At 43.6% G+C, this 15702-nt stretch overlaps 1 protein-coding gene across 1 annotated transcript; it reads left to right on the forward strand.

The window, feature by feature from the left end:
- Positions 1-55: 55 nt before the first annotated feature.
- Positions 56-13876, forward strand: ankrd33bb (ankyrin repeat domain 33Bb; the record flags this gene model as incomplete). The annotated part of the gene is made up of 5 exons (XM_080438847.1): positions 56-538; positions 5206-5335; positions 8669-8809; positions 9847-10010; positions 13199-13876. The coding sequence occupies 5 exons, from the start codon at positions 56-58 to the stop codon at positions 13874-13876; spliced, it is 1596 nt and encodes a 531-aa protein (XP_080294973.1).
- Between the last annotated feature and the right edge of the window lie 1826 nt (positions 13877-15702).

Raw genomic sequence — 15702 nt, forward strand, 5'->3', positions numbered from 1 at the left:
TTGAGCGGGTATCGCGGTGGTACAGTGGGCACACATTTGACGTTTTCTGGGTTAAATGGTGTTGAAAACGGAGGTCCCAGGCGTAGGGGGTTCCTTGAAAGCTCAGCAGAATGGCGTGGCAAGAGGTGGTGGTCTGGGGATGGGGGAGACGGGGCCAGGAACCTGGAACCCCGCGGACGTGCCCACCATCATCACGGTGGACGAGGAGTCCGAGGGGTCCGAAGGGTCCGAGGAGGAGGAGGAGGACGTGGACTACATTCCCAACTACTGGGAGGACGACGACGAGGTGTACCAGGAGTTCGAGGAGCTGGACATCGACTCGCTCGATTCGGACAACCGGAGCATCATCTCGGACGACTCCTTCTACCCGCCGGACGACTCGCTGGCGCAGTGCCAGTGGCAGCGCTCGCCCAGCCCCGAGCCGGAGGCCATCTCCTTCTTCAAGGCCTGCTGCAACAACAACTCCATCATCGTCAAGATCATGATCAGGCAAGGAGTCACGGAGGAGGAAGTGAAGGAGACGGACAGGAACAAAAGAGTAGGTGTCCCATAACGGTTCACTGAAAGAGAGGGAGATCAGTTATCAGATAATACGCCTAAAATACCAGCGGCTTCGGATGCTGTCAATGCACTGAATGGGACATTATCAAGTTTAATTGTAGGTGAGATACTGACCTACCCACGGGGCTCAGTAGGTGTTTTGTCGTTATTCTGTGGGTTGATGAAAGTTGGGGAAAACGCTCACCCCAAAACATGATTTACCATTCTGTGCTTATCGGTAAATGCTCGGCACGGCTACTCGCTTGCTTTAGCTCGCTCGGTGGTGCCTCTCGTGGATCAAGTTCGCTTGAGACAGCGCGCCTCCGTCACGGTCCAAAACTATAGAGCACCGAAGTCTGACGTAATTTACACATCCTAGGTTTGTCTACCTGGTTCGCGGTTTTCCACCCCCATTCTGAATCCCTATAGACGTATTTAATATCGTGTCAAATAAGAACTGTGTTCCAAAAATAAACAAATGATCCCGGCGGTTTGACTCTTATGGATATGAATCAACTGACGGTGAGAAAGCGATAATGTTACTTCCGCCGAATTAGTTAAATTTTCGCCAGAAACAGACTGTATCAAATATAAGTGACTGACTATCATAAACGATACAGAGCCACCTCCCTGACAATATCGCAGGTACAGTTTGTTTATTTTTGGACCACGACGATTCTTATATGAGACGATTCTAAGATGTTTAGCCTTTATCAATGTTATTCTCCATAGAGAAATTACTTTACAAACCAGGGGATGAACGAGTGAACAGAAGTCAGGACTTCTGTACTCTATACTTTATACAAAACGCCTACTGAGCCCCGTCGGTAGGTCAGTATCTCACCTACTTAGACCAATCAATAGTCTGATTAAACGTGATAATAATTTCCCATTCAGTGCATTGACAGCATCCGAAATGGGTGAAAATACATGCTTAGGGATACAGATTCGGGGGGAAACGGGGGGGCCTGCAGAATTCACTATTTTTGAACTTTCTCTTGCTTGCTGTTTGGTGTAGTGCTTCCACATGCCAACAGCACTTTCTTTTTGACGATTTTGCATGACTAATTATTGATTATCAAGATCAGACGCATTTCTCAGTATATGGCTTTTTTCAGAGGTGTAAAGTAACTAAATACGTGCACTCAAGTACTGTATTTAGGTACAATTACACTACATCTCAGAGGCAAATATTGTACCCAATTACTCCATTACAATTATTTGAAAACTTCAGTTACTGGTTACTTTGTAGATTTTGATTATTATTACAAAACCACTTCAGCCCTATATACATTTCGGCCATTTGAAAATAGCCGATCTACAAGCTCACAATGCATCGCTTGTAGATCTGCAATACTTTTATACTTTCACTCAAGTACATTTTGAATTCCGGACTTTTACTTGTAACAGAGTACTTCTATATTGCAGCATTGATACTTTTTTTTCCACCACTGATGCCCAATGCGTAGCAAAGTCAAACTCTAAAGTCAATAAAGAGAGTCAAACTGGATGACCAGACAGTTTCAAACTGAACCTGTGTCAGCTCAGGAAAACGTTCCCAGCAGCAGACACCATTAGGATGTGTGGCCAGGCAGACTGACTCCAGATCAGCTCCTAGCTGCTCATCGAGGAGGTCAGGGGACTTGATGTCCTGTGGAGGTAAATCCTCATGAAGCACTTAAGGCAGGTTGGTTAAGCCTCCAGCGAACAGATGGAGAGTGTCCATGGCACAGAGAGCAACGCAAACCCCCAAGAAGCAGCTTGAAATAAGGGCTCAGCTCCTAACTGCCTAATAAGCCTTGCATTATCGAATGGCGCGGTGTTGCGTTGGCGGAAATATAGGCGATCCACAAGCTCACTGTTAGATCTGCTGTTTTTGCTATATAGGAAAAAAACTCAATTACATTACATTACATTACAGTCATTTAGCAGACGCTTTTATCCAAAGCGACTTACAGTAAGTGCATTCAACATAGGTAGGGAGCGAAAACTACTAATCACCAGAAGTCTTAAGTGCATTTTCTGCAAAAACAAGCAACCAAGAGTATACCTAGCGCTAAGGTAAAAGTGCAATATATCAGCTACCTACTTTCTTAAACAGATGAGACAAAATAGCAAAATCAAATGAGCAAGAGCTAAAACAAATAAGTATCGACTAAACAAGTATCGACTAAACAAGATCCAATAAAACAATACAACAATAAAACAAGCGTTCGTACAACTAGTTAACAAGAACATCAATCAAATTGACCATTTAAAAAAACATATTTGAAACCATTAGAACTTTTTAGATATCGTTGCTCTCGGGTGAAAAAAACATACCTTTTTTATTATTATTTTAAAAACTATTTAAATGAGTGAAAATAGCTGATCTAAAAGCTCACAAATGCCTCGCATCGCGTTGTGTGCTTGTAGATCTGCTATGTTCACTACATTTGGAAAACATTCAATCAAATTGACCATTTAAAAATATATATTTTAAACCATTAGAACTTTTTAGATATCGTTGCTGTCCAAAACCATTCCTTTTTTATTATTATTTAAAAAACTATTGGAAGTAGTGAAAATAGCCGATCTACAAGCTCACAACACCTCGCATCGCGAGGCGTTCTGAGCTTGTAGATTTGCTATTTTCACTACTTTTGAGCGTCACTCTTGTGTGATGAAGTAGGGATATTAATTTACAACAAAACATAAAAAAGGTGAAATATGGAGATACAAGGTTTCTGCCCTGTGAGCTTGTAGATCTACTATTTTCACTACTTTTGTGCGTCACTCTTCTGTGATGAAGTGGGGATATTAATGCACAACAAAACATAAAACAGTTTAAATATGGAGATACAAGGTTTCTGCCCGACAGCAACGATATATATAATAAAAAATGTCACCTATGATGACATGCCCAGAATAGGGCCGCCAGGTTTACAAACGGTTCCAGGGATCGCTGGAACATCTACTCCACGTTGTTGGGTACAGAACATGAGCCTTTATCATTGACCTGACAGTGACACTGCACTTCCATGCGTCATCTCGCTTGGTTGCAGCTACTAATGCCAACAGGATTTAGATTACAATGCCATGGTAGTTAACGTGATTCTTACGCCTTATGACATCCAGCATGTTGGTCTATACCAGGGGTTGGCAACATGTTTGACATGAAGTGTCATGTTTACATTTTGTTGATAGTCGGTGTTGCCATGTCAACATTACATTTAATTATGACACCACAATCAGTGGTGGAAAAAGTACTCAAATATTTACTTAAGTAAAAGTATCAATACTGCAATGTAGAAGTACTCTGTTACAAGTATAAGTCTGGAATTCAAATTTTACTTGAATAAAAGTACAAAAGTATTGGTATCCAAATGTACTTAAAGTACCAAAAGTAAAAGTACTAAAATGTTTGAAAATAGCCGATCTACAAGCTCACAACGCGTCGCGATGCGATGCGTTGTGAGCTTGTAGATCTGCTATTTTCAAATAGCCTATGTATAAAATAGGGCTAAAGTGGTTAATGTAGGTTTTATAATGTGATAATGTATACCTACAAAGTAACTACCGTAGTAACTAAAGTTTTCAAATAATTGTAGTGGAGTAAAAGTACAATATTTGCCTCTGAGATGTAGTGGAGTAGAAGTAAAAGTATAGACAATTGGAAATACTCCAGTAAAGTGAAAGTACCTCAAAATTGTACTTAAGTACAGTACTTGAGTAAATGTACTTAGTTACTTTACATGAAGTGCCATGTTTTGATTTGCTTGATAGTCAGTGTTGCCATAGCAACATTACATTTAATTATGACACCACATCCACATTAAATATTTCCAGCTGAGCAATAACCCACCTATCTCCCAGAATCTCTCCCTATAGTCAGAGTTAGGAGTTTGTATGAATGTAGAATTATGTGCAGGATGTCATTTGCATATAGATGTGAACTGACTTAACCTTTTTGAATATTTCATTTTAAAAGAAAAAAGCTCTCTCTCACACGTATGCCAGTGTGCCAGTGATCACCCTCCCCTGCCCTGTGCCAACGTTGGCACCCGTGCCTAAGGTTGCCGACCCCTGTCTGGCAACCTTGTCTAGTGTCTGTCTGTCTGTCTGTCTGTCTGTGTGTCTGTCTGTGTGTCTGCCTGCCTGCCTGTCTGTCTGCCTGCCTGCCTGTCTGTCTGTCTGTCTGCCTGCCTGCCTGCCTGCCTGTCTGTGTCCCCTTTAAGCCAGGTCAGTCTATGATGTCGGTACGGTATTATGAGATCATATGGAGATTTGCGGATTCATGGATATTTCATGGGATCTGGTACCACCACGACCCACCTTTAAAACAAACATGGGTAAATTCTCCTTCTACAGCACTGCCACCCAGGTGTGGAACGCCCTGACCCCATCCCTAAAAAAAAAGTGCTTCACTGGCTTCCTTTAAAACAGCCCTGAAAATTCACCTTTCAGGAGAATGCTCTGTACATACAGTATACTGTTTCATATTTGTGATGATATTGAATTTTGGTGTTATTTTTTGTATGTTGATCAATTGAATACATATAGGACCCCAATGGAAACAAGACCGCAAGGACTTGACTTTGACTGTACTCGTGCTGTTTTGCATTTTTGTCTAATAGAATATTCAATCAGTCAATCAACACTAAAAAGACCTTTTTGTCGTTTCAGTCTGGACTGATCGTGGCGTGTTACTCGGGTTACGTTGACGTGGTCATGGCCCTCTCCCAGTGTCCGTACATCGACATCAACTGGCAGGACAACGAGGGGAACACCGCCCTCATCACAGCAGCACAAGCAGGTAATTGAGGGTTTTTTTTCACAGAAAGAAAATGTAGTTTAAAAAAAAAACTATTTCATGCTATTTGAGCGTTTTGCATGATACCAGGAGTGGCAGTGGTGGCTCACGAGTCAGAGTGGGGAAATGTGTCAAATTGTCCTTGAGCAAGGCACTGACTGAACCCCTAACTGCTCACAATATGAGCAGGCTGGTGCCTTGCATGGCTGCCCCTGCCGTCTGTTTTGAATGGGTGAATGTCAGTGGTGTAAAAAGTGCTTAAATGTTTTACTTAAGTAAAAGTATCAATACTGCAATATAGAAATACTCTGTTACAAGTAAAAGTCCGGAATTCAAAATGTACTTGAGTAAAAGTACAAAATTATAATTATAATTGGCATCAAAATGTGCTTAAAGTACCAAAAGTAAAAGTACTCATTATGCAGAATGTCCCATTTAAAGTTTTCAAATGTATAAAAGTCTTTTGAAAACAGTCGATCTACAAGCTCACAATGTGTCGCGAGCTTGTAGAGCGGCTATTTTCAAATGGCCGAAATGTATATAAGGCTGAAGTGGTTATTGTATGTTTTGTAATAATAATCAAAATCTACACAGTAACTAGTAACTTAAGTTTTCAAATGATTGTAGTGGAGTAAAAGTATAATATTTGCCTCTGAGATAGTGGAGTAGAAGCAAAAGTACAGAAAATTGGAAATACTCCAGTAAAGTAAGTGCAGTACTTGAGTGAATGTACCTAGTTACTTTACACCACTGGAAAATGGTTGCAGTACTGTAAGTGATTATGTGCCTGAAAAGGTTGACTTGAAAAAGGCAAGCACTCATCAGAAGAATAGTTCACAGTTCACGTGTACCGGGTGCACGGTTCTGGCAGAAATAGTCTCTTAGAAAAGATCACCAGCACTCACTTGATCCTTTTAGGACATCTTGTTTATTTAGTCATAAGCCCCAGCAGCAGATCATAGTCACACACAACGGACCGTTTTCTGCCCGCTAGGCCTTCTTCCTCAGCGTGAAGACGCTGTCTGAGGAAGACGTTCCTTCAGCGTGAAGACGCTGTCTGAGGAAGGCCTGCGGGCAGGACAGTCTATGGTGTGTGATATGCTGCTGCGGCTTATGACTAAATAAACAAAGAAATCCTGGAAAGGTTGCCCATCACCCCTATATTATGCATGGTAAAGCTCTTTGGATGGTGCTATACAGTGTAGAAATACAATATATACTACCATAACAGAAAGAAATCCCGGGGACGGGGCGCAGTCGGGATAGTCGCCTTACAGCTAGAAGGTCCTGGGTTCGATTCCCGCCAGGGACGCTGTGGGCGCTGGGGGCGTGTTCTTTCCTCTGCGTCATCGGTGCCCATACCCTAGGTGGGGTTGGCGAAAGGGCCTTTCTGTGTGGAGTTTGCATGTTCTCCCCGTGTCCCCTAGGGTAGGTACCCTCACAAAAAACAGTATGCAGTAATCCTGGTCTCTATACTGCCTCCCCCTGGTCAGCCGGGGCGCCTGATGGAGGGGAAAGGAACTGGTTGGAATAACGTGTTCCTTCCACGCGCTACGTCCTACCGGGGAAACTCCCCCCTGTCAGGTGACAGGGGGGAGTGCTCACTCCTCATGCGTTGAAGGAAGCATGAGCGCAGTTCTGGGCTCTCCCCAGGCTGGCAGAGGGAGAGTAGCGCCCAGGATTACAGCTTCGGTAATTGGCGCATGGGTGAAAAAAATGGGTTACAACAAATCATGGGATAAATATTTAAGTAAAGCTCTTTGGATAAAGGTGCTATACAGTGTAGAAATGCACTCTACGTATATACCATAACAGAAAGAAATCCCGGGGAAGGCAACTACAACTGGAATCTAAGCATAAAATCACAAATTATAATATTACGTATGCATGCATATTAGTTGTTGGATTTAAAGATTTTTGCAATGAAAATCTATTGGAGAAAAAACTGTCAAGTTCCACTTTGTGGCAGGCACTTAACAAAGTGACAGGCTTTTGTTATATAAAAATAAAAATGTTCAAATGACGCTGAATAGCCCCCGTTAGATTCGTCATATGTAAATATTTCACATTTCCTCCACTCTATACCAGACAGCTTGAATCTGTCGCAACAAATGGAGCCAGAAAACTCCCAAATGGGACCAAACAAAAGCACAAAGCAGATCATTGGAGCCCACTGTTTACAACAGCAACAACAGTCAACTTTTTGTTGCTAGCCAATATATACCTCGTCACACGACAGTGTGGCGCACTTCAAATAGCCGATATACAAGCTCACGCCGCGCCGCATCCTCGCCACGTCGTGAGCATGTATATCGGCTAATACTTTCGGTGTGAGACACCGGCGTGGGACGAAGGCTAAACTCAGGCTTTTTAGAATCATCACAGCTAATTTCAATAGCGACGCAGCCGCATGCATCAAACCCTGGAACCCTCCACTCTCATGTGCTAACGATGATGAATAGCAACACACGGCTCTTCATTTTCTGCCTCATTAAGGGCACTATTGATCCCCCTTCATGACAAAGTACTTCACAACACCTCATGGTGAAATGAGAAAATGAGTCAACACACCAACACAGCACAGTGCTTTTTAGAAAAGCCTAATTTACACTTCACCGCTATCCGAAAGTAAACTGATTTTCGTCCAAAAATACGTTATTTTTGCTCAAAAGCCGGTTATTTTCAACAAGCAACAAATAATTGTATTAGCCGCAGCAGCTGTGTTGCTTACATCACGGTGCAAGGTTTAATGTTTTTACCCTTCTGTAGTTTCTAACCTGTGAAGAAAAACACACTACATAAGCAGCCTAGTCTTTTATGGCCTTCTGACCCATTAAAACTAAATAATAAAAAGCATTATATTATTGTATACTTATTGTATGCTTTGGCTATTCAAAAATACAAAATACACAAGCTCACAGCTCATCACTTCGTGCCGCGCAATGAGCTTGTATTTCTGCTATTTTTGAAAAAAAATATATTATATATTATATATATATATATTTTTTTAATTACTAAAATCTTTGCTTCTGGGGGGTCCCTGTAACAGAATATTTTGAGATGGGGGGTCGGATCATTTTTGGGTGGTCCTTGACATGAAAAGGTTTTTTAGAACCACAGATGCGTTTTTCAGAAAACTGTTCAGGATTTAGAAGACATTTGTAGAATCGGCCTCAGTGTCTTAATGGGTTAAATGACTTCTTCTCTGCTCCACAGGTCACATCACCATCTCCAACTACCTGCTGAACTACTTCTCTTTGTTCTCTGCTCCTACAGGTCACATCACCATCACCAACTACCTGCTGAACTACTTCTCTTTGTTCTCTGCTCCTACAGGTCACATCACCATCACCAACTACCTGCTGAACTACTTCCCAGGCCTGGACATCGAGAGGAGGAACTGCCATGGCTTCACGGCCATGATGAAGGCCGCCATGCAGGGTCGGGCCGACTGCGTCAGAGCCCTCATGTTAAACGGTAAGAAGATGGTCAAACTTATCATTGCTGTTTAGTGTTTGTTCAATAACAGGAGTCTTCCTGTCTCTCCAGCTCTTTAACAAAAAGAAAAATGTTCAGGTAGGTCACAACATTTCAGCCAATCAGCAGAGAGTATCCATTTATCAGCTTTAGCATTTTTATAGTGTTTCAGTGTCAGTGTTGTCTGCTCATTTATTTGTGTCATCTCTTCCAATGGCACTTGTTTCGTCTGTATCCTGACTGAGTTATCTATCCTGGATGAAATTGGTATCCTGACCTGAAAATGCATTTTCTGTTTAAGTAAGAGCTGGAGAGACATGGAGACTCCTGTTACTGAACAAACGATCTATAGCAGGGGTCTTCAACGTTTTTCGGACCAAGGACCCCTTAGCTGAGAGAGAGATGAAGCTACATTGTTTACAATTGTGTTGCAGATAAAAAAATATATCATAGATTTCATAGATAGCTTCACTGACTATATAATCAGCGTTGTGTAAATTAATGTTTTTTGTTCATTTCAGACATTCAACCACTTAAACCTTCAATACTTACTGTAGTACTTGATTTGCTCCTTTCCTCCCCCTACACCAAACCTCTTTGCCGAAAATAGCCGATCTACAAGCTCACACCGCCTCGCGCTGCGAGGCGTTGTGAGCTTGTAGATCTGCTATTTTCGGCCAATGTTCCCCTCAGATTAGGGATGCTGGGGTTCAAGTGGTTAATGTAAAAATAAAAAAAAACCCTTATAGTAGCTCTGAGGACCCTCCTAGCGGTCCCGGACCCCCTGTTGAAGACCCCTGCTCTATAGCAATGAGTACTATAGCAATATAGAGCTATTTAACACTTATTTTAACTAAAGAAAATCACATACCCTAAGCTGTGTGACCTTATAGCTTGGCATGGCCAGACTAATATCACTGCGTAGATATTAAGGGCAATTTATTTTTGCAATGGCAGATGGCTTTGTCTGGAACCAGGCTAGTGTGACCTATATCCTTTCCACACCTGACCATGTGCTTTCCACTGTATGTCTGTAGGTGCAGAGGTGGAGGCTCGGGACTACGGTCGTAAAATGACCCCGAGGGAGTGGGCTCTGTACACCGGCCGCCATTACACGGCCAGTTTGATGGACAGGCTGATGGCCCAGCCCTGTGCCGAGCAGTTCTGTGACACCTTCCCCCTGGAGTGGCCCATGCTAGAGGTAACCACCACTAACACACACACACACACACACACACACACACACACACACACACACACACACACACACACACACACACACACACACACACACACACACACACACACACACACACACACACACACACACACACACACACACACACACACACACGTTCTGTGACATCTTCCCCCTGGAGTGGCCCATGCTAGAGGTTCATAACCACACCCTTAATACACGCACGCACGCACACACACACACGCACGCACGCACGCACGCACGCACGCACGCACGCACGCACGCACGCACGCACGCACGCACGCACGCGCGCACACGCGCACGCACGCACGCACGCACGCACGCACGCACGCACGCACGCAGCATGCACGCGCACGCACGTGCGCGCGCGCACGCACGTACGCACGCACGCACGCACGCACGCAGCATGCACGCACGCACGCACGCACGCACGCACGCACGCACGCACGCACGCACGCACGCACGCACGCACGCACGCACGCACGCACGCACGCACGCACGCACGCACGCACACACACACACACACACACACACACACACACACACACACACACACACACACACACAGATGATTGCAGTGGTGGAAAAAGTACTCAAATGTTTTACTTAAGTAAAAGCATCAATACTGCAATTTAGAAACTGTTACAAGTAAAAGTATGGTAATCAAAATTTACTTGAGTAAAAGTACAAAAGTATTGCCATCAAAATATATTTCAAGCACCAAAAGTAAAATTACTCATTATGCAGAATGTCCCATTTCACAAGTTTTCAAATGTATAAAAATCTTTTAAAAATAGCAGATCTACAAGCTCACAATGCATCGCATCGCGATGCATTGTGAGCTTGTAGATCTGCTATTTTTTCAAATAGCTAAAGTTTAAATTTAGCTGAAGTGGGTAATGTATGTTTTGTAATAATAATCAAAATCTACAAAGTAACTAGTAACTAAGGTTTCAAATAATTGTAATGGAGTAAAAGTACAATATTTGCCTCTGAGATTTAGTGCAGTAAAAGTAAATTACTGAAAATTGGAAATATTTCAGTAAAATAAAGTACTTAATGAATAAAGTAAGTAATTGTACAGTACTTGAATAAATGTAATTATTTATTTTACACCACTGACACACACACACACACACACACACACACACACACACACACACACACACACACACACACACACACACACACACACACACACACACACACACACACACACACACACACACTGGTGATAGTAATCATTGCATCAGTAACAGAGGGTCTCCCCATCTCTCCAGCTCTTTAATAAACAGACAGAAAATACATTTTCAGGTGGGTTGCCAAATTCAGCCAAATGTGTCATCATCACTTCCAAATTCACATCCAAGTTTGTCCTGTATCCTGTGTGAGTTCTCTCTCCTGATTGGATGACATTGGTATCCAGACCTGAAAATGCTTTTTTATGTTTACTAAAGAGCTGGAGAGACATGGAGAGCTGCTGAGCAAACTCTCTAGTCTATAGCAATGAGTACTATCAGAATATAGAGCTATTTAACACTTATTTTAACAATCACTTACCCTACCTTTAAATCACTGCACTGTTTTCCCTCAAAACAGAACCATCACCATACTGAGAATGTGTTCTTAATTATTCACACTGAATTCTAACATAAATACACACAAATAATGTTGAGAGTTCTTTATCTAACATTCTAAGCGATCATTGCTTTATAGAATAATTTGCTGGAAAAACAAAGGATTGGAAAAAAACAAATTAAAGCACTGAAAATAAATGTGTACAGTGCGTAGATCTTGAGTTGGCTACTAATCAAATATTTGCTGGTTATAAATCTGGTTCATATCTTTTTTGTACGCCTCCACGGGCAGCGGACACCGTCAGAGGCATTACAGTATATTTCCTGGTGGTCCGTACGTCGGTCTGTCCGTCCGTCCCAGACTTTCTCCGGAAGGCCTTGTGGGAATGTCATTTGGCTCAAACATCCACTTGGACACGAGGATGAACTGATTAGAAATAGGTGGTCAAAGGTCAAGGTCTCTGTGACCTCGCAAAATATGTTAAAGAGCTAGACGACTTTGGTAGAGGTTTGGGTTGTGTAGTTACCTTGCCATGATGGACAATACATCTAAAATAATTGCTCCATTGATTAGAAATTGATCATTCAAAATATTCTCCTCATTGACTTACATTGTACGGTAAAACAGCTCTCAAAGTCACTCTTTTAGCCCGTAAACAAACACAAACAAAGTTGATTCAGACAATACAGAACACCAACAAACCCAGTACTGTTTATTTTTTTAATAAAAATGTTAACTTCCTGTTAAAATAGCAAAATCAACAGGAAGTTCACATTAAAAAAAGCTCTATGATGTTCTATATTGTCTGAATCAGCTTTGTTTGTGTTTTTTCGTGCTAAAAGAGTGACTTTGAGAGCTGTTTCACTGTACAATGTAAGTCAATGAGGAGCATATATATTTTGAAAGATCAATTTCTAATCAATGGAGCAATTATTTTAGATTTCTTGTCCACCTTTGGAGTTACATCATGGCAAGGTAACGACACAACCCAAACCTCTACCAAAGTGGTCTAGCTCTTTAATGAGATTCCAAAGACCTCATGAACTCCATACTGTATACTGAGTGTAGACAGACACAGGTGTAAATATCAACTGGTTGGCGGAGGTATATACAACCATGATGCTGTATTTCATCTGTACGTCATCCTTAACCCATTAAGACCTGGAACTGTGTCATTTTTAGATTTGAGCTAAAAAGCATTATTTTACACTTTGGGCTATTCAAAAATAGCAGATATACAAGCTCATAGCGCGGCACCGAGTGCCGCGCTATGAGCTTGTAGATCTGCTATTTATGAAAAATCGTGAAAATGTGTGCAAATCTTTGAATATGTATATTTTTAAAGCGAACATTTTTAACTCAAATCTTTGCTTCTGGGGGGTCCCTGGAACAAAATATTTTGATGGGGGTCCGCGGCCAAATACATATAATTTTGGGGGTCCTTGACATGAAAAAGATTGAGCACCACTGACATAGAAACATAGGTTTTTCAGAAAACTGTTGAGATTTAGGAGACATGTAGAATCGGCTTCAGGTCTCAATGGGTTAAATAAAATAATAACTCATTCTGTGTGTTTGCTCCTCCTCTACAGGAGCGCGTGGCGCGGGCCTGCCAGCCCCGGCCCTGCTGGAGGCGCCTGGCCGACCTCCTCCTCTGCTGCCCCTTCTTCTTCCGCTTCTCCAACAGGATCGACCCCGCGGACGACGGCGTCCTGGACCACATGGTGCGCGTGACCACCTGCCTGGCCTCGCCGCTGATCGCCACGGCGGCGCACACGGTGAGCCGCGGCGGCGGCGCGCCCTGCATCGGCCGGCGCCGCCTCGCCGTGCAGGAGATCCTGCGGAAGCGGCGGCTGGAGGACCTGAAGCGGCAGGGCCCCGACCGGCTCAACATCTACAAGAGGCTCTTCCAGAACTCGCGGGTGCAGCTCATCCCCAAGAAGACGGTGCGCCGGGCCAGCCTGCAGCCGCAGCTCCTGCAGGACGTGGCGGCCGCGGCGTCCTCGATGGCCATGCGGCGGGCCAGCCTGCTGCCGCTCAACATGATGCGGAGGAGCAGCGTGCGGCCGGGCCAGGTCGTGCCCAAGGTCATGCTCTGCAAGGCGCCGAGCATGAGCTTCACCCCGGAGAGGCGGGGCCACAGGAGGGGGCGGGGCGGCGCGGCCGTCGCCCACCTTCAGATCCCCAAGTGGAACTACAAGATGAAGAGGGAGGAGAGGAGGCAGGAGGAGGACAGGCAGCGGTTGCTGCCCTTGCTGCGGAGGAGGTGACGGAGGGAGGAGAGAGAGAGATGTGATCCCAGAGGATGTGAACCATCCTGAGCCATTAAAAATGGATTAAACCCTTTAAGACCTGAGAAGATTCTAGAAATGTCTTCTAAAATTTCTAAATCCTAAAAAAAAATTGAGAAAAAACCCCTTTTTTTTTTCCTCAGTTTTTCAAAAATAGCAGATCTACAAGTTCATAGCGCGGCACTCGGTGCCGCGCTATGAGCTTGTATATCTGCTATTTTTGAATAGCCTAAAGAAATCTAAAGTGACATAGATGCGTTCCAGGTATCAGTGGGTTAAACCCTCCCTGCAGGTTTCACCGCAGCCTGTAGCTTTTTAGTTCTTCCTCACGGAAGAAGTGGTTTGGGCTACCAACCCTCTCCACCCCAGGTCAGGGGGTAGAGTGGCCGGTAGAGCGGCCCGGATGGCAACCGAGAGGTTCCCAGTTCGATCCCGGGCTCCCCTAGAGTCGGTGTCGAGGTGTCCTTGAGCAAGACGCTGAACCCCTAATTGCTCCCGATGAGCAGGTTGGTGCCTTGCATGGTTTCCTCCGCCATCGGTGTGTGAATGTAATGCATAATCTGTGTAAAGCGCTTTGGATAAAAGTGCATATAAATGCACCATTTACCATTTACCAGAGAAGACAAAACCGTTGGGGATTGGTTTTTAGCCCCACCTTGTGGCGGGGCTCTAAGGATGGCAAATAGGTCCATCTGTCCTTCTACCCCAAACTTTTTTTCCCCCAAACACTAGCTTGATTGCCATGGAATTGCCTGTTCACCTTCATGTTCCCTGGAGGATGAACCATACTTGTTTACAGGTGACCCCATGGGCTTTCCTCTAGCAGCAACCCTTAGGCCAAAATTTGCACTTGCACACAGTATCTCCCAAGACTGCCTCTAATTATAGTATTTTTTTAAATCTCACTTTTGTTTGGATTTGTAGCCCCACACTAGTGAAAGCGTGGGACCTTTGGGAAGGCAATTTGGTCCGGTTTTGTTTAAGGAGGAGTACAAGCCTCTAGGGGGCCACTAGCAGGACTCTTTTGGACTATTGTCTTGTTAATATTTCAGTGGTGAAAACTCCCAATTGTACCAGCATGATCGCCAGAAACAGGAAATCAGACCTTGTAACAATAACACCTCTTCAGCCAGGGGTTGTCTACATGAGGTTGAGCCGACAGGAACAACTGTGACTGTGTACTCAAGTTGTTGTTGACTCAAGAAGACCTCAAGGAACTGTTCTGTGTTTCTACTTCTGAGCCATCTGTCTCTGGGCAGGAAATGGATCTGACTAATAAATAAGACTACACTGGACTGCCAAGACTAGAAGAGATTTGAGTGAACTGTCATTGTTGACACAAAATGTATAATGTAATGACTTTGGTTGTTTAAAGACCTAAATCGACTAAATGTTTGATATCATGTGAAATAAATATTAAAAGAAACATACAAAGGAATATACAGAGGAAAAGGGCATACTAGCTAGTATAAAAGAGGTGTGTGTGTGTGTGTGTGTGTGTGTGTGTGTGTGTGTGTGTGTGTGTGTGTGTGTGTGTGTGTGTGTGTGTGTGTGTGTGTGTGTGTGTGTGTGTGTGTGTGTGTGTGTGTGTGTGTGTGTGTGTGTGTGTGTGTGTGTGTGTGTGTGTGTGTGTGTGTGTGCGTGCGTGTGTCCATCCCTTTAATGGCACACCCACATTTTGTTTATCTCTTGTGTCAGGTGGGGACAGGGGGGAAATCAAGTCTTGAAGTTTGGGTATTGTCAGTGTAGCTCAGCAATTTGAATAGCATCACTGTAGTGGTGCATTAAGGAAGTGACCATGTTGA

Source organism: Gymnoscopelus braueri, assembly GCF_963280865.1.
Source record: "Gymnoscopelus braueri genome assembly, chromosome: 10".
Taxonomy (NCBI): Eukaryota; Metazoa; Chordata; class Actinopteri; order Myctophiformes; family Myctophidae; genus Gymnoscopelus; species Gymnoscopelus braueri.